The 23,882-nt window shown below is 38.9% G+C and overlaps 1 protein-coding gene across 6 annotated transcripts in view; it reads right to left on the bottom strand.

Moving 5' to 3' along the window:
- SEM1 (SEM1 26S proteasome subunit) overlaps positions 1-14,667 on the bottom strand; it is a 105,631-nt gene extending 90,964 nt beyond the window's left edge. For 2 of the 6 annotated variants that reach the window (XM_075558381.1, XM_075558383.1), the window contains exon 1: positions 14,438-14,665. In XM_075558381.1, coding sequence (XP_075414496.1) covers positions 14,438-14,513 — 76 coding nt within the window. In that variant the 5' untranslated portion in view covers positions 14,514-14,665. Of the gene's footprint in view, positions 1-14,437 lie in introns of all 6 variants that reach the window. The other 4 variants (XM_075558384.1, XM_075558382.1, XR_012786119.1 and 1 more) reach the window with 3 other exon arrangements.
- Positions 14,668-23,882: the final 9,215 nt, after the last annotated feature.

The following is a 23,882-nucleotide window of genomic DNA, read 5'->3' as shown; positions in this document are numbered from 1 at the left end:
TTAGATATTCGCATTATCCTTTCTTAACTGCATAAAGGCAATATCCTAACAGCTCTACTCTCTTGATCCTGGTAACAATTTAGCCTCCAGTGTTAAAATCATGTACTTAAAAACATACACCAAGATATTTACCAATACAACTTATATAATTACAATTCAATGACAAGATGTACTATCACTGCATCTATCCTTTCCAATATATTCCATCGGTATTTCAAATATCAGCCAGAACATCCAAGGGCGCAGATTTCAGTGGAGCTTCTGGACTAAAATTAATTAGGAAAAAGGTTTGGTGATCTTCTACTCAAGATTATCCAGTTTACTAGACTCACACAGTTAAATGCCTTTGCATACACAGTCAATGAAACACAAGTAACCTCTTTCTAGTGTTCTCTGCTTTGAGCCAAGATCCGCCTGACGTCAGCAATGATAGCCCTTGTTCTACATCCTCTTCTGATTTCGACCTGAAGTTCTGACAGTTTCCTGTCAATGTGCTGTTTCAACAATTATTGGATGATGTAAGTAAAATTTTACTTGTGTGCGATATCATTGATCATGTTCTTAGGCTGAACATTCCGTCAGGATGCTTTCTTTGGAATGGACAAAGATAGGGAGTTCTTCCAGTCAGCTGGCCAGATAGCTGTCTTCCAAATTTCCTGGCACAGACGAGTGAGTGCTTCCAAGGTTGTTCAATAGCATTCTGTCATTCCTGGAGCTTTGTTTTTGGCAAATGTACTCAGTCAGTTTGAACTTCTTCCTTCAGCACCACGGGTTCTTGCTCCTATGCTACCTCCTGACATGGTGGACTATTGGTTAGTTCTTTCGTGTATAGTGACGCTGGATTCTTTCCATCGTCTCTTCATGCTTCCTGCGTCATCCATATTTTACCTATAGAATCTTTCAAATTGCAATTCAAGGCTTGCATTTTTTGGGGGCCAGCCATGTTGTTCTCTCTGTGGACTGGCTGCTCTAATCATGAACATCATCCTCACGGCCTGGTGGGCCAGGCTGTGTTCCACTGTCTCCTTCTGCCCCTTCATCTGCTCCCGTGTGCTCTGATCAGATATGTCCATCTCCCGGAGCTGCAGAATCAATGTCATTCTTTGAAACAAATTCTTTTCGGGGGAGGGGCAGGAATCCACTTAATTTTTGGTGCTGGGGCCAGCCTCCCTGACGTCTCCACTGGTTCCCTACTCCACGCCGGGATATTGCATTCACACCTTGCGGCACTGGGTTGAAGGCTTGCATTTTATGGAGTTCTTTCAGTTTCAGATACGCTGAGTGTGTTGTGCCCTTTCGGTTTTAATTCTAGGCCCTTGCACATTTCATTATAATAGTGTTCCTAATTTTTAGTTGCTTAGTTTGAACTCATCCAATCACTGGACATCATGTCTAGCAAGGTGATGGAAACTTCAATGAGCTGGAATGCACAACTGCCTCAATGGAAGATCTCATATACATCAGTGGTCATGAGGATGGCGGGACCAAGTTTCATTCTGTTATATATGGGATCATGTAAGTCAGAGCCAACTCAATAGCATTTAACAGCAACAACCAGTAGAGAGATGCAAGAGTTTATGCTATCTTGCTTTCCTCCTTCACTTACGTTGGTCCCTTACTATAAATAATTACATCATTTTATGCTTATCATTTTTAAAATACGCATTATGTTGCATAGTCAGTGCTTTAAAGTAAAATTAAATTATTTAACATGAAAAGATTCCCCCATGTTAGCCATATAGCTTGAAGTACTCTGTATTCTCCTAATACAAAAACCATAGAAATGAAGCACAACCACAAACTCTTCATTTTTCGTTGGTTCAAACTTTAAACTTTGTTTTGAAATAAACATAAACTGTTCTGTTCATCAAATACTTGTGTTGTTCCTCATATCTCGGCTTTGGTTATGCCATTTTTCAAAACACCTTTGCTTGGCTTCAATTTACCTTGAATTAGCTCAAGGGCTCATTCCCCATAAAAAAAATTTTTTTTTTTAAACCCATAGCTCTCTGGGGGAAATGGCGAATTCTAGGGACAAGGAAATTACTAGGGGATAACTTTTTATTCCCGAAAGCATATCACAAAGCAGAGAAAACTGGCTTAAATCCAGATCTGGGACAATTGAAAAATAAAAAGGGATTATAGTACATTGAATTTTTTTAAATCCAGGAAAAAGGGAGTTGGAAAACAGTGTTTATCTTTATAGTCTTCAGGAATGAATATAAGGATATAGAAAGGCTGCTAGAATTAGCAATCATTATGCAATAATACAATTTAGGAAAAATCAATAATAGACACTAAGTATTAAGTAAAACTATTAGTAAAACAATAGACACTAACTACTGAGTAAAATTTACTTGCTCATTACAAAAGGGAAAATGGAGAAGACTTACAGTCATATTAACCAGGTGATCAATCATATTACTAATAAATGGGCCAAGCTATTGTGTCTCGATGAGAGATAGTAAAAAATATCACCTACATGGTACTCTTGCTAAAAAATGCTGATTCTGAATCTAATCATAAGGAAACCATCAGGCAAATCAAAAAGGTTGTGTAGAGCCAGTCTCTTCAAATAAATTAAGGTCTTCAAACATGAAAAGGAAAAAAGGTGCGTGGTCGTTTCTTGATATTTGTGACTGAACACTAATGGGAAGACAGCAGTCAGACATTTTTGGAAGTTGCTAAAACTGAATGTAGATTGCAACCTGGAATGGTATATGGAATGAATGTTTTCTGGTGAGCCTGTAAGTTAGGCTCCTAGCCTGTAACACCAGAGGTTCAAACCCACCAGCTACTCTATGGAAAAAGATGAGGTACATGCTCCTATACAGATTCATGGTCTGGGAAATCCTTTATTGGATTGCTACGAGTCAGAATCAACTCAATGGTAATGGGCTTATGGTTTTTATAAATGTTTTCTAATTATGATATATAATAAATGATAGAAATATTAGAAATGATAGACATAAAGCAAATACATCAAATTGTCAACAACTGATTATACTCTTATTTTAACTTTTCTGATCATTGAAAAGTTTCAAATGTTAAATGTGAGGGAACAGTTTAATAAATATAAAAATTTGGAAATAACCTCTGGAAGTCTTCCCTAATCCTTTCTCCTGTATTTTATAAAACAAACAGCTGGTGCTGTCAAGCCCATTCTAGGTCATGACAACCTCATGTGTCAGAGCAGAGCAGCGCTCCACAAGGCTGATTTTTTGGAGGTAGATCACCAGACCTTTCTTCCAAGCCTCCTTGGCTGGATTCAAACCTCTAACCTCTCAGTCAACAGCTGGGTGCATTGACTGCCTGCATCAGCAAGTCTTTTATGAAATCTCTACCACAGAATTTACTTTACATATTATCATGATCACCAGTTTATGTATTTTCATCCATTACTAGTATCTGAGCTTCTAGCAACTATATTTTACTTATATTCTTCAGCTATAAATAATACCTAGCATATCAACAGGGGGCCCAGGTGGTGTAGTGATTTACACATTGAGCCACTATCCTCAAGGTCAACTGTTTAAAACCACAAGCTGCTCCAAGGGAGAAAGATGAGGCTTTCTACTCCCCTAAAGATTTACTCTCAAAACCCACAGAGGCAGCTCTACTCTGTCCTCTAGGTTTACTATGAGGCCACACAGGTTCTCTATGTCAATGAGTTTGAAATTTAGGGTTTTTTTTAAAGCCTAACAACAATAAATAGCTGTATACAACAGGTGCACAAGAAATGGTTATGGAAGGAAACACCAGAACTCTAAAACACAATTAATAAAAATCAGACCATGTAAACTTTTGATTCCTGTCACTACTCAAAAACCTGTAATTATAAGTAAAGACTCTAAAATAGGCCATTAATTTCATCTTAACAGTTGATTTATTACAAAGAAAGCTAAGGACATTTAAACCTGAGGAGGAAAACAGCCAAATAGCAAGAGGTACTATTTGGATTTTCTTACACATACATATACTTAAAATTGCTTGGTAATGCCTAATACTGTGGATATTTTATATACTTGATATGTCAGCATCCAGATTTTGAAACAGAAGAAAAAGTACCTCTGTCTACCTGGTTTCCTAAACCAGAAACTTGGAAGCACCTTGGCTATTCATTTTCCTTCAACTATCACAATCACTAAGTCCTTTCCATTTCAAGTCCCAAGTGTATACAGGTTGTCAGTCCCTCCTTGTTCATAAGTGTCATTTTGTTAATTCAGGAGGGATGGGTCCCCTTGGTGGACAGCTACTGCACTGTGGTCTCATTTCTGTTTCTTCCCTAGGACCTCATTTTACACAACATATACCCATCTTCCACTGATACCTAAAATTAACTGCCATTCATTCCTTTTATCAACTATTCAAAAACCTTCAGGCAAAAACCACATCTTATTAAATGTGAAAGCCTAATGATTATAGCTGAATGCCTGAAACAAAGTAGATAGCAAAATGCTAGGTAAACATAGTTACATTCCCTCGTCAAGCCCCGAAGGAACCCTACTGGGGGAGTGAGTGACATGTTGGAATCCTAACTGCAAGTTCTGCAGTTCAAAACCACCTCGAAACCAGCTCAAGGGGAGAAAGATGAGGCTTTTTCTCCCTTTAAATTTTACCATCTGGAAAACCTATGAGGACAGTCGACCCTGTTCTATAGGGTTGCTATGAATCAGAAAGGACTCAATGCAGTGATATTAAGATTTAAGCCCAGAAATAGGAATCATCAAATTAAGTATTCATATTTGTTTTACTGATATGTAATAGTCACTGTAAAGACATCTTATGGATTGTAATCTTCTACCACATAATTCAAATACTTTAAGATAGGAAACTATATTTTGGTTAACTGGAGTGATAATTTTCAATTCACGAATGATCTGCTCTAAGGTTCTGAGATAATTATCTGACTTGAAACTTGTCAGCCTGAACCCTTTCCCACGAACCAGCTTTCTACATTATTAACTATAGCGAAATATTCAACTTAGCAATGTAAAAATACTATGTATTTAACATTTATTTGCTAACATTTAAACTCTTTGGAAAATGTTTAGGGCATTAATCTTTTAAAACACTTTAAACATAGCCTTTCTTCCACAAAAAAGAGACTCCATAGGAACTCTCAATCTAATTGCAATTTGATTGCAAATTGATTTTAATAGTTATTACTTGATGTCATTCTAATGTCTGCAAAATGATGGAAAAAACATACTTGCAAATTGTATAGAATCTTTAAACCTGTTTTTAAGTTTTCTTTTCTAATAAAATTACCAGATCTAATAACTTTTAACTACGTAGGAGCCCCAATTTTTAATTCTAAAAAGGCTGGGAAAAATCAATATAATATAGGTGATACTAAGTTAATAGTTTTGTTTTTTACATACAACAATGTTATGATTTCTAGTTTCTCAAGTTGAATTCCAATGGTGATTTAACATTAAGGAAAAAGTATCTCTTCTGTAACCATCACACCTCATGTAATTTTAATGGCAGGGAGAAAAAAAAAGTAGAAATAACTCCTAAAGAAAAGGAAATTAACTAAAGAAAGTAACAGTTTTACAAGCAAGAACTTAGAGCACAAAAGCAGGATTCATGAGAATAGCTCTCTATGTCATTACCTTATCCTTCCTATAATCAACGAAATATCTGAGATAGTAAGCCGTCTTTGGAATCACAACTTACTAAGATTATTTAATAAAAGTGCCACTAAGAACACTGATATTCGGATGGACACACCAGAATCTGTAATTTGTTAGGAGAAAACTTCCAAATTGTTTTCAACTAGGATCATATATTGAGTCATACTAACTAAAGATATCAAACCATAACACACTAAAAGCTTAATAGGGTGTAATTCCCTAAAATATCATTTCCAACACTCAAAACCTTACTAAATAAATACATACAGGCAGTACTCCTTGCAAACAATATCTGTTCCTAAGTCTGGCTTCTATGTCAAAATTTGTAAATCAGATGGATGTGTTAGGTTCTTGTTTTTGTAAGTGTCCTGGTGCCATAGTGGATTACCCACTGGCTGCTAACCATAGGCCAGTAGTTCAAACCCATCAGCCACTAAATGGGAGAAAGAGGAAGTGTTCTGCTCCAGTCAAGATCTACAGCCTCAGAAACCCACAGGGGCTAGGAGTTGGTATCAATTTGGTGGTAGTAAGTGAATGAGGTGACTGCAATAAGGAGCCCTGGTGGCAAAGTAAATTAATTGTTGGGTTGCTTAACCACATGGCCAGCAATTCAAACCCACTGGTCACTCCTCCCACTCCTCTGGAGAAAGAGGAGACACTCTGCTCCTATGAAGATTTCCACTCTCAGGAACCCAAAGGTGCAGTTCTGCCCTGTTTTACAGTGTCACTGTGATTCTGAATCGGCTCGATGCCAACGGGTATGGTTTTAGTGTGTTTCTAAATGCGAGAGAGGAGCCCGGGTGGCACAGCGGTGAGTGTGCTTGGCTGCAATCCAAAAGGTCCACCTTGTGAGGGAATGACATGGCAGTCTGTCTCTGGAGCAATTACAGCCTTTGAAGCTTGCGGGGCTTTTCATCTCTGCCCCACAGGGTGACTAAGGTAGAATCCACTCAGTTGTAGTACTTGAGTTTTAGTACAAGGAGATGGCAAAGCCTTTTCCATGACTTAAATCTGCACTTGAAGCATGTGAAGATAACAGTGATGAACAATTTCTTGCAAGCAGGGGTTTATTCAATCATTTCAAAACCAAACTCACTGCCATCAAGTCAATTCTGACTCAAAGCAGCAGGGTAGAACTGCCCCTGTGGGTTTCCAAGACTGCAGTACAACTCTTTACAGGAGTAGAAAGCCCTGTGTTTCTCCCAATCATTTAGAGGGCAAATTTACATAACATCAAAGGGCAAGTAAGAGCTGTCCAGAACTATTAAGATCCCAGACTTACTACAGAGTAAAAAAAAAGTATGCAATGAAAAAGCTATGACTGTTGCAATCTCTGTGATTTCAGATAACATCAAAGGGCACTGATTTAAAGACATCACTAAATTGTGTTTTAATTTTCAAATATATTCATGCATTGATAATTATCAATTTCATTTAATCACTAATTTTTTTAGAATCTTAAGCCCAGAAGTACCTTAAAAAAAAAAAAGACAAAATGGTCAAATTAAACAAGAATACCTGACTGATGTCAAATGCTTTCTTCCATAAGCAAATAACCTTATGAAGTATACACTTTACCTTCAACACTAACTGCACTGCCAGGATTTTGATTAAGCACTTAAGTAGCCCCAGCTGTGTTTACTCCAATATACAGCCCTCCAGATGTGTACTGGTTTAAAAAAAAAAATACCGTATTTTTAAAAGTTAGAATTGGAAATAACCAATAACAGATGCCTAATACATACATTTTAGCAATTCTAAATTATTTACGACTTTTCCCCAAAATTTGGCTTTGTTCACTTTTACACGTGAGAATTATATTTGTGACCAGATTTAATTATAAAAAAATCTTAGACATAAAATATTCCCATACCCATTCTCTAAGTATCACCTTGACATTTAAGGGTGTAAAAGGGTTTTCTCTCATCTTAGAAAATGTTTTTAAAAGTATTTAGTGTCTCCATTCCCAACAGACATTGTGAAATCTTTTATAAGTATGACACAAACCACTGTGGAGGAAAATGAAGAAATTCCATTTATACCAAATAGGATTGCAAATGTTCTATTCTACATTCATTTTCAGGAACATCAACTTCTCATTCATTCTGTAACAGTAAAGCTTCTCTGAATATAAACAAATAAATCTCTAAAAAAGATTTTTCAAATAAATAATGTATAGGTATATGGGGACTTTACATGAACCGAAAAGTAAAATAAACAGAAAAATGAAACAAACAGAAACAAACTTCAAAAAAGTTTTCAATTCTACTCATCATTGGTGAGTGTAAAAAGATCATCAATAGTTGCCAACAGCATCATCACATGGGTGAGCGTGAAAGTGGACTACACCAAATCTAGTCACTGAGATGTAAATGTGCCTGTGCAAAACCAAAAGCGTCTCGGCAATTCCGAATCACAGTAACAGAACCCCCTCCACTCCCGCAAAAAAAAAAAAATGCTTGCTGCCACTGAGTTGATTCTGACTCACAATTACCCTTAAACTGTATAAAACAGATTAAGATTACTTTTATAACACTTCCTTTTCTCCTAAGTTATAAGGATGCAGACACCTGTAAATGCAGATCTCATGTCTAGTCAGTGGTTATGCAATCAATGTCCAAACAGCAACTCTTCTGGTGCTAGTCTTCTCCAACAAGGGCCAAAACGCCGTAGTAAAACACAAACAAAACCTCCCACAAAAATCAACCCCATATATGTTGCCATCCAGTTGATTCCAACTCCGAGGGACGCTACAGGTCAGAACAGAGCTGCCCCATAGGGTTTCCTGGGGACGTTTTTATTAGTGGAAGATGGTCTTTATTCCCATGACCACAACCTTACAGCCCAGCACTTAAAACTGTCACCGGGGGTCCTTGATATATTATAGAAGGCAAAGTGCCTATCTGCATACACACATACAATACACACCTAATGAAGGGACTTCAAAATCTATACAAAAATGGAATTGAAAGATAATGGGATTTTTCATGAACCTGTTGGGCACATTTACATTTGTACATAAAGGGCATAGGCGCATAGGTATTTCAGAAAGCAGTGAGCACAATTAGAGTAAAGAACTTGTTTTTGAAATGCCTTCTCCACTAAAAGGAACTCACCCCCAAAGTAGTTGACTCCAGCGTTAGCGAAGGAGAAACACAGGATAAGCTTGAAACATTTTGTGCCAGGATGCTAGGATACACTGAAAGGATGATCTGGAGGCATGTCAAAAAGGACACTGAAGTACTCAAGTTCAAATGTGGGACACTTTGACGATCACAGTAAATTAGGATAACAATTCAAAACACATTGGCTAAAATGAGAATCCATGAGTCGATACTGATCTTGAAAAGAGAATAAACTGAATGTTTGATAAAAGAATCGTACCTTCAGAGCTTCAAAGTCCCTGTCCACAAAATACCTATTAATTTCAAAGGAATACTTATTAACTTCACAGTGGAGAAGCCTGACGGACAACACATTGAAGTGCTCACAGTGAGTGTCTCTGGTATGCTCCCCCTGATAGGTTGCAATGAGAAGAACACAGTCACAAGTGCCAGATTCCTGCCAAGATGGAGAGGCTGAGTCTAATCATGTGGAAACACGAGACAAATCCATTTGAGAGACAATCTACAAAAAAATTGGCCTGTAATCTTCAAAAGTGTCAAAATTAAGGCTCTACACTAAAGAAGACTAAAGAGACATGGCAATTAAATGCAACCTATGATTCTGAATCAAGACATTACTGAGACAACTGGAAAAACCGGAACAGAATCTGAAGATTTGATGATAGTAAAGTATTGGTGTTAATTTCCCAATTTTGATGGAAGCATTGTAGTTATGTCTCTATAAAAATTTACGTTAAAGTATTTACAGATAATGGGGTATAAGGTAGGCGATTCACTCTTAAATGGCTCAGGATAAAAGTTGCCCTGTACTTTCAGCTACTTTGTAAGCTGATGAAAATTTCAAAACAAGAAAACTCTACAAAAATTAGAAATAATAATGAAGTAGCCAATTTGAACTGGCAATTTCCCCTCTAATGTTTATCTTAAAGAAAAGCACATATGCATACACAAAACAAAAATGAGCAAAGGTCTAAGAATATAGACTGTAGCATGTAGTTACAGTAAAAATAAAACAAAAACAAACAAGAAAAAACCTAGATACTGATTGCTAAGGTACTAGTCAAATTATTTAACATAAATAAATTTATGCATGTAGTATAAACTAGTATAAAACTACTTTAAAAGCATAAAGCAGATCTTTACATCACTACCCAAAACTGTCTACGGCATACAAAGCAAGTAGGAGGAAAGTACATATAGGGCAGCTGTTGGTATGCATATTTAAAGGCTATATACTTAGACATTCTAACAAGATACATGAAAAACATTTAGCTGTAGTTACCACTGAGGCATGAGAAAGCTGGGGAAAAAAAGGTACAGAACAATGCTTTCACTTTTCAGTTTAAGGGTTTAGATTTTTACCCAAAGCAATTACTTTTCTAACTATTCTTTACTATTAAAGTTTAAAGAACAGTAGATTTGAATCTAGGTTTAATCCTAAATTCACCATGCTTATTCCATCCTGGGGCTCAGAAACTTTAATGTGCTCGTTGCGTATGGTTACTACTAACGGAAACTCTAGACCCCCAGCCACTTACCACACAATACAAGCTGTGTCTTGTTTGGGGGGTTCAAAGGTTGTTTGACAGGATGTAGTCATCACTTTTCTACCACTAGTTACTAGAAAATATTTGAGCTTCCCTTTTCTAACAGATTTCTGCCTTACTTAGGGTCTTGCTTTCACAACCTTTACTGTATAGAGTTTATATTTTTCTTGAAAAAATTTCATAACATGAATTTTCCTCTTGCTACTACCCTGTAACTAAGTAAAAGGTTGGACACTATTGTTTGTTTATATGCTCAATGTATCATACTTAGAGTCCTGGTGGCAAAACAGTTAAGCACTCAATTGCTAACCGTAAGACTGGAAGTTGGAAGCAACCCAGCAGAAAGACCTGGCAATCTTTGATGTAAAGATTACAGCCTCAAGAATCAAATGGAGCAATTCTACTGTTACACGGGGCTGCCAACAGCTGAAAACTGACTTAACAGCACACTCCCAACACATTTCACTGAATAGCTACAACTGTCAAAACTCTTTCCACATTAGGAAACAAACTTGAGCATTAGCTGTACATAATATTCATTATGTCCACCTGCTATATTTAAGATCTATGGAACTCCTAGGAACTAATGAATAGTTACTAGCCAATGTTTAGTGTATCCAACAGTTAGTACCTAATAGTTTAGAACCATATATACTTGAGTATAAGCTGACCTGAATATCCGCTGAGGCACCTAATTTTACCACAAAAACTGCATTAAAAATATGCTGAAAAAACCTGGCTTATCCACAAGTATATACAGTATATCCAATAGTTGATATTCAATGTCTTGTGTATATGGCATCTTTCATCGAGCAATTGTGCAGGGCTAACTGGTCTATGTTGGTGCCTGGTGCCATCTAGTCAGTTCCAACTAAGTGACTCTAGGTTCCGAGTAGATTTGCCCAACGGGGTTATCTAGGCTGTAATAATGGAAGCAGACTGTGATGTCTTTCTCCCACAGCCCCTTCCTACTAAATGCTGGTAGTTATCACACAATGCCACCTATCAAGTGAATGTGGCGACCAAAAAACTCTCTTGGTGAAGAACCACTCTAAGATGATACTTTCTATCCCCTCATATGCTGGTAAAGGAGCTCTGGGGGCCCAGTGGTTATGAGTTTGAAACCACCAGGTGCTCTGAGGGAGAAAGATCCAGGTTTTCTATCTGTGTAAGCAGTTACAATCTCAGAAACTCCGGGGAGGGGGGTGGGGGGGGATTTCATCCTGCCCTATCAGGTCACTATGAGTCAACATCAACTCAAGGGCAATGAGCCTGAGGTTTTTTTGACAATGCTGATCAAAGTTGGACAATGCATAAGGAAGACAGAAGAATCAATACATTTGAATTATGGTACTGGGCACTGAATATTAAAAATACCATGGGCTGTCACAAGAACAAACAAATCTGTCTGGGAAGAAGTACAACCAGAATGCTCCTTAGACGCAAGGCTGTCTTTCACATACTGTGTACTTAGTACTTGTAACAGGACATCATGCATGCCGTTAAAATAGAAAGTCTGCAAAAAGAGGAAGACTCTCAAAGAAATGGACCGATACAGTGGCTACGACACCTCAAATATACAATTGCGAGGATTTCACATGACCTGGCGACGTTTCCTTTGGTTGCACACAGGATCACTAGGACTTGGCAGCAACTCGGTGGCACCTCGTAAGAAGATGTCCTAATCTGTTAGGCAGAGGGACCACTAGCCTTTGCCACCTCAACAGATTCCCATCACTAGCAGTTTCTTACATAGCAGTTTCACTGGTTGTAGAAACTTATAGAAGAACAGCATTTTCTGACAAATATCATTAATTCTAGAAGCGAACTCATTTCTCATCTTAAACAGCCTAAAACTCTTCCCTACCAAACACACACACAATTCTGACAGGAAGAACAGAACAAGAGAACTGAGAGAGCCACTTGTTTGATTCTCATTCATTTCTTTAAACTGTCAGAAGCAAAATTAGTGAAAACACTTTTAAAAAAAATTTTAGTATCTGTCTGGTATATATTATTTGAAGTTTGGGATAAAGTTATATTAATTTTAAAGCCCACGCTACAATTTTTCATTTCTCTTCCACTGAGCAAAATAAAAGTTGATACTGTTAGGTGATGTCAAGTCATTTCCAACTCAGTGACTCTATCAATGTACAACAATGAACAAAATGCTGCCAGGTCCTCTAATACCTTCATAATCATTGTTCTGTTTGAGTCCATTGTTTGCAGGCACTGTGTCAATCCATCTTTTAAGGATTGTCATCTTTCCCCCAGCCTTCTACTTTTCCAAGCATGATGTCCAAAACAAGGTCTGAGTGGTTCTTTGTGATAACTTGTCCAAAGTGTGTGAAATCATTCTGCCTACCCTTCTTCCAGGACAGGTGTGTTGATTCTGGTTATAACAAACAAAACCCACTGTCAGCTGATTCTGACTCAGAACAACCCTATTGGACAGAAGAGAACTCCTAACAAGAGCAAGCTGCCTCATCCATCTTCCCTGGGGCAGCTGTAGATTTGAACCACCAACCTTGAAGTTGAAACCACCATTCCACTAAGGTTGCTTGTTCTTCTAGTTGTCCATGGTTTTTTCCCTCCAACCCCATAATTCAAATGGATCACTTCTACATTCTTGCTGATTGTCCAGCTTTCCCCTGAATATGAGGCAGATGACAAGAGCCTGGCTTGGGTCAGGAGCACCTAGCCCTCACAATAATTTCTTAGTTCTGTAACATTTTGAAGAGGTTTTCGCAGCAGCTAGAGGAGCCCTGGTGGTTTAGTGATTACTTGTTGGTCGGCTAACTGCAAGATCAGCAACTCGAAACCACAAGCAGTTGCTCAGGGGGAAAAACAGGGCTTTCTACTCCAGTAAAGAGTTACAGTCTTGGAAACTCACAGAGGCAGTTCTACCCGGTTCCACAGGGTCACTATGAGTCGTCCACATCAACTTGATGGCTGGAGTTTGTTCGGTTTTTGCAGATGAACAAAACAGTAGAGCATGCTAGACATAAACTGAACACATTTCAGCTCTGTGGTTTTATGCATAAGGTCACAAAGGGAGTACAATTTAGGGCAATTTTAGTAAAGTGATAATAGCTTAATACAACAGACAGGTACACCATTAACCACAGTTCTCTTCCTACCATTCACCTGCCAAAAGGTTACACAATATCAAGGTCTCCTTTTCTTACAAGGTAAAGTATCTGTGAATCTTATTCATAACAATTGGCCAGAGAAGTAAGTAATTCTATAAAGCTGACAACAGCTAACAAATAAACTGTAATAGGGCAGCTTAAAGGGCTTGTGTTCCGAATCCAGTTCCATAATTTTCTGCCAGTTGTGTGCCACTAGGTGAGCCTATTAACTCTCGCCCTGCCCCCAAGAAGTTTCAATTTTGTAAAGTGGTAGTCACTATCCACTTCTCAGAACTTGAGAATTCAATGAAAGCACTTGGGAAAGTGTCTGGCGACGTGCTACTCACTCAGTACTGTTAGCCATTTATTATAAACCTTAACGACTTACTCTAACTACAGTGAGAAAACTAAGGATCCTCTTGGTGAGCATGAAACTAATTTTAATAAAACCCTCATTTTAGACTCATAGCTCAAAAGTGTGTGATCAAAAATGAGGAACTACAAGGGTAATCAATGTGTGTATTAAGCACCCTAATTAAGCCCTAATCCTCTCCTCCGACTTAGCAGCCTCATTCCTAAGCAGTTTAGTAACCAGCAGTGGCATGACCACGAGCAACAGGCTGACTTACTTGGGAATGGTTTTAGGGGCAAAGGCGGGCCATGAAAGCAAAAGAAAATAAGGGGGGGGAGGATTATGCAGACACAAACTGGGGGTGGTGTGTGGGCCCCTGAACAATAAAGGGCCGTATCCGACACAGGACTGGGGCCCCAGCTCCCCATGGCTCCCTCCTGCCAGGAGGGAGCAAATCCTTTAGGCCTCAACAGTGGGCCGTGGCCCCGGTCCCGAGGTGGCGCGTCAGGGGGCCGGAAGGTGGGCCGCCGGGGCCCAGACTTGCCACGGAAGCCCCCAGTCGGGCCCGAAGCCAGCGCCGCGTCCGCAGAGGCCTGAGTCACCGGGCGCGCGGCCTGGAGCGCGGCAGGGCCCAGCCGGTTACCTTCGGCGGGGAACTCCTCGAACTCGTCGTCCTCCTCCAGGAGACCCAAGTCTACCGGCTGCTTCTTCTCCGACATCGCGTCCCTATGAGCCGAAAGCCACCAGGGCCGCTTCAGAAAGTGGACCTCTCACGTTGCCTGCCAGGGACTGCCAGCGCCGCCGCCGCCGCCGCCGCCGAGCTGCAGGAGAAAAGCGACTCTTGGACCATAGAGATGCAGGGGCAGAGCTACGCGGACAGCGCAGGGGATGCCGGGATGCTGGAGGCCGGGCCCGCACTTCCGGCGGGCTGAGCAGGGCTTCCCACTAGGCAGGTGTGTTATGTCGTGTCCTTGCTTATTTTACCCGGGCTCTCTGAATTGCCAACGTGGCGATCACAGTAGATCACCTAAATTTTAAACCTATATGTAGCAAAATTAAGCCCTTCGGAGTCACTTAAACAGTCAATTTTACCTATTGATAACGAGGCTTTCTACTCACGTAAACAGCTACTATCTCAGAACCCAGCCGGGAAGCTCTACCCTATCCTCGAGGGTCACTATGAGCAAGTGGATTAAATGGCCATGAGTATTGGTTTATTAGCTACTGTGCAGCACTTTTGTAGCTAAAGAACGAAATCTAGGAAAACAAAGTGACAGCTAAGGGTCCAGTTTGCATTAACCACTGGACTTCTAAGGACCATTTCAGTAACATGCATTACTTCTAGTCTTTCACCCAGTTTCCACGCAGGGAGTTAGAAAAATCAAGCGCAGAAAGGAACAAAGAGGAGTATGTAGTGCTATGCAGTTCACCTGACTTTCCCATTATATACCGTTCCTCAGTTACTTTGTGATAAAATAGCCTGTTAAATAGAATAGTCTATATTCTATTATATAATATACAGTCTAACTTTATTTAATATACATTAATTAGGATGCTAATATGAAATTGTATTCAAAATATATAATCTTGAAATTTTTGTTTCATTGAATTTTATTTGGAATATAGTAGTGAACTACATGAAACTAACAGATTTGAATATACAATATGGGTGAATACTGTAGTACCTGGGTGGCATAATGGTTAAGCACTTGACTACTAGCCAAAAGGTTGGAAGTTCAAATACACCAAGAAGCACCTTGGACAACACACCTGACAATCTGCTTCTGAAAGATCACAGCCTTTCAAACTATGAAGTAGTTCTATTCTGCATCCATGGGATCACCATTAGGCCAAACTCAGTTAACTGACAGCAACAATATACGTGAATATTGTGGAATATAGATTTGTGTATAGATAGATTTAAAAAATAAAACCCTGCCATTGATTCAAACTCATAGAGACCCAATGTAGGGTTTCTGAAACCGAAAATATCCTAAAAGAGTTGACAATTTCATCATTGTCTTTCAGAGCAGAGCCACTGGTGTGTTTTGAACTGCCAAACAGATTATTGCTGTCTCAACAAGTAATCCAGTCTGTTACCAAGGCTCTGTAGATAGAGAGACAAAATAATGTAGACATGGACAGATAGATGAGACTTCAAAAAGTCTGTGGGAAAATGGAATTAAAAGATGTGCCCTTTGTGTGTGTGTGTGTGTGTGTGTGCCTTGATGGCTCTGTCAGGTAAGTACTGGACTACTGGTAGGTGCTCCTCAAGAGAAAGAAGAAGCTAGCTGCTCCCTTAGAAATGGACAGCTTCCGAAATCCTATGCAGGGTTTCTGTGATTCACACTGAACTGGATGGCAGTAGGTATGGTTTCAGGATTGGTTTGTATGTACACACACAAGAATTGGTTATATAGTAAGCTGGATGTATGCATTTTTGTATTTAAATTTCCTATATTCATTCAGTAGCATTAGTTCATGCATATATTAGGCACTGTGCTAAAAATCAAAAGTATGGAAATAAGGTTCTTCCTATCTAGGAGATCATATTCCAACCAAAGACATGTAAAAAGAAAAATCATAATGAAACATAATCATCCATTTGGTTCTTCCATTTAAAATACAGTTAAGTGAGAATGGGCATAGAATATTAGCGTACAAAGAATGAAGCAACTAAACAGAACAAATTTGGAACTCGGGAATCCACAATTAGATGTAACCTTTTAAAAAGCCAGCTGGCCCTTATATTTTGATTTGGATTGGTTACAAGGATCTACATATAACCTCCTCCCTGGGGGATGGACAAAAGAAAAGTGGGTGAAAGGAGACATTGGATAGTGTAAGATATGACCAAATAAATAATTAAAAAATGATCAAGGGTCCATGAGGAAGGGGGGAGTGGAAAGTTGGGGGGAATGAGGAGCTTATACCAAGGGCTCAATTAGAAAGCAAATGTGGGTTTTTTGAGGGGGGGTTGGGGTTTTTAATCATTTTATTGGGGACTCATACAACTCTTATCACAATCCATACATCAATCCATTGTGTCAAGCACATTTGTTGCCATCATCATTCTCAAAACATTTGCTTTCTACTTGAGCACTTAATATCAGCTCCTCATTCCCCCTTCCCTCAACACTCCCCCTCCCTCCTCTGTCATGAATCCTTGATAATTTATAAATTATTATTATTTTGTCATATTTTACACTGTCTGATGTCTCCATTCACACACTTTTCTCTTGTCCATCCTCCAGGTAGGAGGTTCTATATAGATCCTTGTAATCGGTTCCCCCTTCCCACTCTACTCTTCCTCCACCCTCCCAGTATTCCCACTCTCAGCACTAGTCCTGAAGGGATCATCTGTCCTGGATTCCCTGTGTTTCCAGTTCCTATCTGTACCAGTGTATGTCCTCTGATCTAGTCAGATTTGTAAGGTAGAATTGGGATCATGATAGTAGGGCTGGAGGGGAGGAAGCATTTAGGACTAGAGGAAAGTTGTATGTTTCATCGGTGCTATGTTGAACCCTAACTGGCTCATCTCCTCCCCACAACCCTTCTGTAAGGGGATGTCCAGTTGCCTACATATGGGTCTTGGGATCCTCAGTCTGCACTCCCCCTCATTCACAATGATATTTTTTACCTTTGATGTCTGATACCTGATCCCTTCAACACCTCATGATCACACAGGCTAGTGTGCTTCTTCCATGTGGGCTTTGTTGCTTTTAAAAAGCAAATGTTTTGAGAATGATGATGGTAACAAACATACAAATGTGCTTGACACATGGATCTATGTATGGATTGTGATTAGAGTTGTACGAGCCCCCCCATAAAATTATTGAATTAAACAAAATAAAATATAGATTGTCTTCAAATTAGATGCAATGCATATGTCGCTTGGCATGTTGTATAAATTAATAACAAATTTAGGGGAAGGGGGCAAGGAAAATCTAAAATAGGAAGCAGAAAATTGTATAACACTCCCATGTACTGAAGTGCATTTTGTGATGAATGTCACCAGGAGTTGGTGGCCAACCACATAGCAGCTACCAGCAGCAATAGCATTGGCTAAACTTTTGGAGTCTATTGAAGTTTCATAATCAGAGCCCCGGATGTGTTCAGCCACCAACCACAAAGTCATCAGTTGGAGATCACCAGCCACTGCTCCCACAAAAATTTGAAGTCTCAGAAACCCACTGGGGCAATGCTACTCTGTTCTACAGGGTCACTTTTTGGCCTGGAATCAACTAAATAGCAGTGAGTGAATCGTTACCATGACCCCGAGAATCACACTCTTAATTGAAGCTTTGAGCATTGTTGCAAGGTACTGTTGAGTAGGTTCCAACTCATAGTGACCTTATGTACAACAGAAAAAAGTATTGCCTGGTCCTGAGCCATCCTCACCATTGTTACTATACTTAAGCCCATGGTTGTGACCACTGTGTCAATCCATCTCATTGAGAGCCTTTCTATTTTTTTACTGACCCTCTACTTTACCAAGCATGATGTCCTTCTCCAAGAATTAGCCCCTCCTGATAACATGCCCAAAGTATGTGAGATGAAGTCTCGCCATCCTTATTGAACTTTCCAGTTGTATTTCTTCCAGGACAGATGTATTCATTCTTTTGGATATCCACAGTATATTCAATATTGCTCTCCAATACCATAATTCAAATGCATCAATTCTTCTTTGGTCTTTCTGATTCACTATCTTTCACATGGATATGAAGCCATTGAAAATGTCATGGCTTAAGGTCAGAATTAAGCCTCAGTGGGACATTTCTTGCTTATGAACACATGAAAGAGGTTCTTTGCAATGCCTTTGCACACTGCAGTGCATCCTTTAGTTTCATGATTGCTGCTTTCATGGGCATTAGTTGTGGATCAATGAAATGAAATCTTTAACAATTTCAAAAGTTTCTCTGTTTGCCCTGATGTTACTTATTGGTCAAGTTGTCGGGTTTTAAGTATATTGAGATAATTTTCAGTTTTTATATAATTAATACCACACTCAGTATGTAATCTTTAATCTTCTTCATACTTCAATTCCTCTCCCCTTTCCCTAGCAAGGATATGTCATCTGCATATCACAGGTTGATAATGAGTCTTCATCTTATTCTGATGGTGCATTCTTCTTCATATAAGCCAGTTTCTCAGAATATTTGCCCAGTATATATATTAAATAAGTTTAGTATAAGATACAATTTTGACATGCATCTTTCCTGATTTTAAACTACTCAGTATCCATCTGTTATGCTGTTTAAATGACTGACTTTTGGTCTATGTGGTAGTTAAAACATAATTTCATGTCAACTTAAAGATAAAATTATAGGGGTGGAGTTTAGCTTGTCAGTCAGGTCACAGTCTGATGGTAACTCCTTGAGGACATGACCCTTTCATAAGGAAGGTCCTAGAAACCTCCCCCCACCCCTCTTTGCCTTCACCTTCCTGATGGCTGACCCTGATTGCTGCCAGAGTCCTGGAGATGTGTCCACTGCCCTTGGATCCTAGAGACTTTTCACCCACCAGCCTGTGGTTGTCCTGCATTCTGCATCATGGCATGGGCTCCATGAGTCTGTAGAGGGACTTATGGACTAGTATAGGACTAATGGACTTAAGTTGAACTTGGCTGGATGTTTTCTTGTTGTACAATTACTTTCTGATATAAAGCTCTTTCTTACACCTATATGGAAGTCACCTGATTTGTTTTTCTAACCAACCTTGCCTAACATAGTCTATATACAGTTTCTGGATGAGCACCATGTAGAGTTCTGAAATCCCTAGTTTTTTCAATGTTATACATAATTTGTTATGATGTGCATAGTGGAATGCCTTTTCCTGGTGAGTAAAACCCAGGTAAACATCTCTCTGCTATCAGCCAAGATCCAGCTGACATTAGCAATGGTCGCATTCATTCTATGATTTCTTCTGAATCTGCCTTGCAATATGTGCTGCCCCTGTTGATGAACTGCTACAACCATTTTAAAATGACCCCTAGCAAAATGTCCCTGGTATGTAATATTAATGGTACTTCCAGTAATGTCTGCATTTCATTGCATCCGCTTTCTGTGGAACGGGCACAAAGAACTCTCCTCCAGGGGTTGCCCAGCAAGCTCTCTTCCATTGCTTCCAATTCTTGACATAGATAATTGAGAACTTCCAACGTTGCGTCCAGTTCTTGAAGCATCTCAAATTGTATTCTGTCAATTCCTACAGAAGGGTCTTGGGGAGGAGACAAGACAGTCAGGGTGCAATGTAGCAACGATCAAAAATACAACTCTCCTCTAGTTCCTAAATGCTTCCTTCCCCCTGCCCCCCCCCCTACCACTGTCATGATCAGAATCCTACCTTGCAAGCCTGACTAGACCAGAGGATATACACTGGTACAGATGAGAACTGGAAACACAGGGAAGCCAGGGTGGATGATTCCCTCAGGACCAGTGGAGTGAGTGGAGATACTGGGAGGGCACAGGGAGGGAGGGTTGGAAAGGGGCAACCTATTCCAAGGTCCAAGTGGGGAAAGGGAGACGTAGGACAGAGCAAGATATGACAAAATAACAATTTATAAATTATTGGGGGTTCATAAGGGAGGGGGAGTGGGGAGGGAGGGGAAAAAATGAGGACCTGATTCCAGACACTTGGGTGGAGAGCAAAAGTTTTGAGAATGATGAGGGCAACGAATGTACAAATGTGCTTTACACAATTGATGTATGTATGGATTGAGATGGGTGGTGTATGAGTCCCTATTAAAATGATTTTTAAAAAGTGGCAGAAAGTGGGAAGATGCCATTATATTTTAATTCATTTTTTTCTACACTTAAAAAAAATCCCCTCATATTATACTTAACCTTAAACAGTACATTGTTTAATGGTACTTTTTAAATATGATATGCCATCTATGTAAAAAAAAGAAAGAAAATGTTTTGAAACCGACTGTGGTAGCAATTGTACAATACTGTTTTATCTGATTGATGGAATGTTATGATATATGTAAGAGCTCCCAATAACATATTTTTAAAAGAAAATAAAAGTTCTCTAACCTCTTCTCTTTGCATATTTCATTAGAATATTTCAGTGTGTCTTTTGAGACACCCTTTGAAATCTGTTAAGCTCTTTTATAATTCCTTCAGTTCACTTTAACTATTCATTGTTCAAGGGCAAGCTTGAATCTTTTCTGATATCCACATTAGCCTTTTAATTTTTGCCTGTCTTTTAAATGATCTTTTGCTCTCCTCAGGTATGTATTTCTTGATGCCAAATACTACTTATCAGGCCTTTTGTCATTATTGTTCCATGCAACAAATCTGTTCTGAGACGTTCTCTAAATGCAGGTGGAATACACTCAAGGTTGTATTTTAGCGCTGATGGATTTGTTTGCATTTTCTTCAATTTCAACCTCAACTTACATATGAGCAATTGTTGGTCTATTTAATAGTCAGCCTCTGGTCTTATTTTAGTTGTTAATATTGAACTTCTCTTCCTACAGATGTATTCAGTTTGATTCCTGTGCATTTCATCCAATGAGGTCCTTATGTACAGTGATCAATATATTGCAATATAGGTCATATGTGAGGTCCATATGACCATATATTATAAAACATACTTGCAAGTAATAAACTATTGGTCATGCCAAAATCTATCATGCAATTTTTCATGTCATTTCGATCACCAAGACCCTACTTTCTAATTACCGTTCCTTTTATGTGTGTTCAAAAGTCATGGTGTATTGTTTTATATGCTTTTGTATTCTAGTGGCCAGTATTTTATTAAAGATTTTTGCAGCAATGTTCACTAGGGAAATTGGTCTGTAGTCCTCAATTCTTAGGGAATCCTTGTCCATTTTAGGTGTCAGAGTTATATTAGCTTCATAGAAAAACTTTGGGGGGGTTCTGTCTTTTTCTACGTTTTGGAAGAGTTTGTGTAGAATTGGTGTCAGTTCTTCCCTGAATATTTGGTAGAATTCTCCTGTTAAGCCATCTGGACTGGGGGATTTTTTTTGTTGATAATCCCGTGATAAGCCTGTCTATTTCTTCTATTGTTATGGGTCTGTTGAGATTCTTGATGTCCATCTGGGATAGTCTATGGAGGGATTGTTTTCCAAGTATTTTTCCATGACTTCCAAATTATCAAATTCATTAGAGTACAGGCCTTTGCAGTGATGTGAAATTATAATTTTGATTTCATTAGGGTCCATTGTAATGTCCCGTTTTAGCCCTCATCCTTGCTATTGAAATTTATTCCTTTTTTGGGGGTTAGGTTTGCCAGTGGTGTATCAATTCTATTAATCCTTTCCAAGAACCAATTGTTAGCTGCATTATTTTTTCCATAGTTTTCTTGTTTTCCCTCTCTTGTCTCTCAGCTCTGATTTTTATTATTTATTTCCTTTTGTTATTTGTAGGATTGTTCTGTTGATTCTGCTCTAATTTGTATAAGTTTTGTGCTGGCATAGCAACCATAATTCTCTCTTCCTCTTTCATGTGTGCATGTATTGCTATCAGCCTTCCTCTGAAAAATGTCTTTGCTGTATTTCAAAGGTTTTAGTATATACAACATTTTAATCATTCTCATTGGTTTCTAGAAACTTCCTGATTTTATGTCTGATTTGAGCCAATACCCATTCCTTTTACAATAGAGATTTATTCATCCCCCAATTGTTTGCGCTTGCTTTCTTCATCGTCCTTTTGTTGATTTCCAGACATATGGCAAATGGTCTGAGAGAGAAGTCTGTATAAATTCTATGTACTTGAATTTACTCAGGTTCAGCTTGTGCCCCAGCATGTGGTCTATCTTCGAGTATGTGCCATTTGGGCTTGAAAATAATGTGAATTTTTTTTTTATTTGGGTGTAAAGCTCTGAAAATATCTCTCAGGTCACGTCATCCAATTGTGCTGTTTAGATCTGCAGCCTCCTTGTTGAGTTTCTTTCCCTGTGATCTGTCTTATTCAGAGAATGGTGTATTAAAGTCACCAACCATAATTCTTGAGCCTGTGATATCATTTTTCATCTTTCCGAGTGTTTGATTTACGAATTTTGTGGGTCTCCCATTGGATGTGTATATATTTATTACGCTCACTGATTCTTAGTCTACTGTTCCCTAGAGTGTTATATGGTGTCCTTCCTTGTCTCTTTTTATGGTTTGTATCTTGAGATCAATTTTGTCAGCGATTAAGATTGCTACCATGCTTTTTTTGAATTGCCATTTGCTTGGTATATTTTTCTCCACTTTTTAATTCTCAATCTGTTTTTGTCTGTAAACTCGAGATGTGTCTCCTGTAGCAGCAGATCGATGCATTATGTTTTCCAAGCCAGTCTGCTAGTGTCTGCCTTTTAATGACTGAGTTCAGTCCATTGAAATTCAGTGTTATTACATCCATCTGCGGACTCTGTGATGTCATCTTATACCTTTTGTGTTGGGTGTTTTCCTACCTACCTATCTTATCAGTTTGTGTTGTGTGTGTGTGGTTCATTCTTGCCTTCTTTCCACCATTGAGCTAATGCTATATTGGGGGCTGTTTTCTCTTTGTCACCCTATGGGTTGAGTTGTTCTATGTGATGGTCTCTTATTTGTGCTCAGTGAGTGTTCATCTTCTGCCCATAATGGGTCAGCAAGGATCTTTTGTTGGGCTGGGTTTCTTTTTATGTATTCTTTGAGTTTTTCCTTGTCTGGGAAGACTTACTTTTCCATCTATTTTAATGGCTAATTTGGCTGGATATAGTATTCTTGTGGATGTGTTATTTTCCTTCAATTCTTGGAATATGTTACCCCACTCCCTCCTCTTCTTCATCGTGTCCTTTGATAGGTCTCAACATGTTCTTATTTGGGTATCTTTATACGTGACTACTTGTTTTTCCCTAGCTCCTCTTATGATTTTCTCCTTTTCCTCATAGTAACCATTATGTGTCTTAGTGACTTCTTGGAATTCAGTCTGGCTGGTGTTCTTTCAGCTTCCTGAATGATTCCCTGATTTTCATTTATTAAGCTGGGGAAGTATTCCTGTAAGAATTTACTTGCTAGTTTCACTGTTTACGTGTTTGCTGTGTCTTGTTATGGTAGTATAATTATTCTAATATTGTTTCTATTCATAGCATCA

The sequence above is a fragment of the Tenrec ecaudatus genome, chromosome 9 (genome assembly GCF_050624435.1).
Source record: "Tenrec ecaudatus isolate mTenEca1 chromosome 9, mTenEca1.hap1, whole genome shotgun sequence".
NCBI lineage: Eukaryota > Metazoa > Chordata > Mammalia > Afrosoricida > Tenrecidae > Tenrec > Tenrec ecaudatus.
The sequence above is the reverse complement of the archived record's forward strand: the minus strand, read 5'-3'. Positions and strand labels throughout refer to the sequence as shown.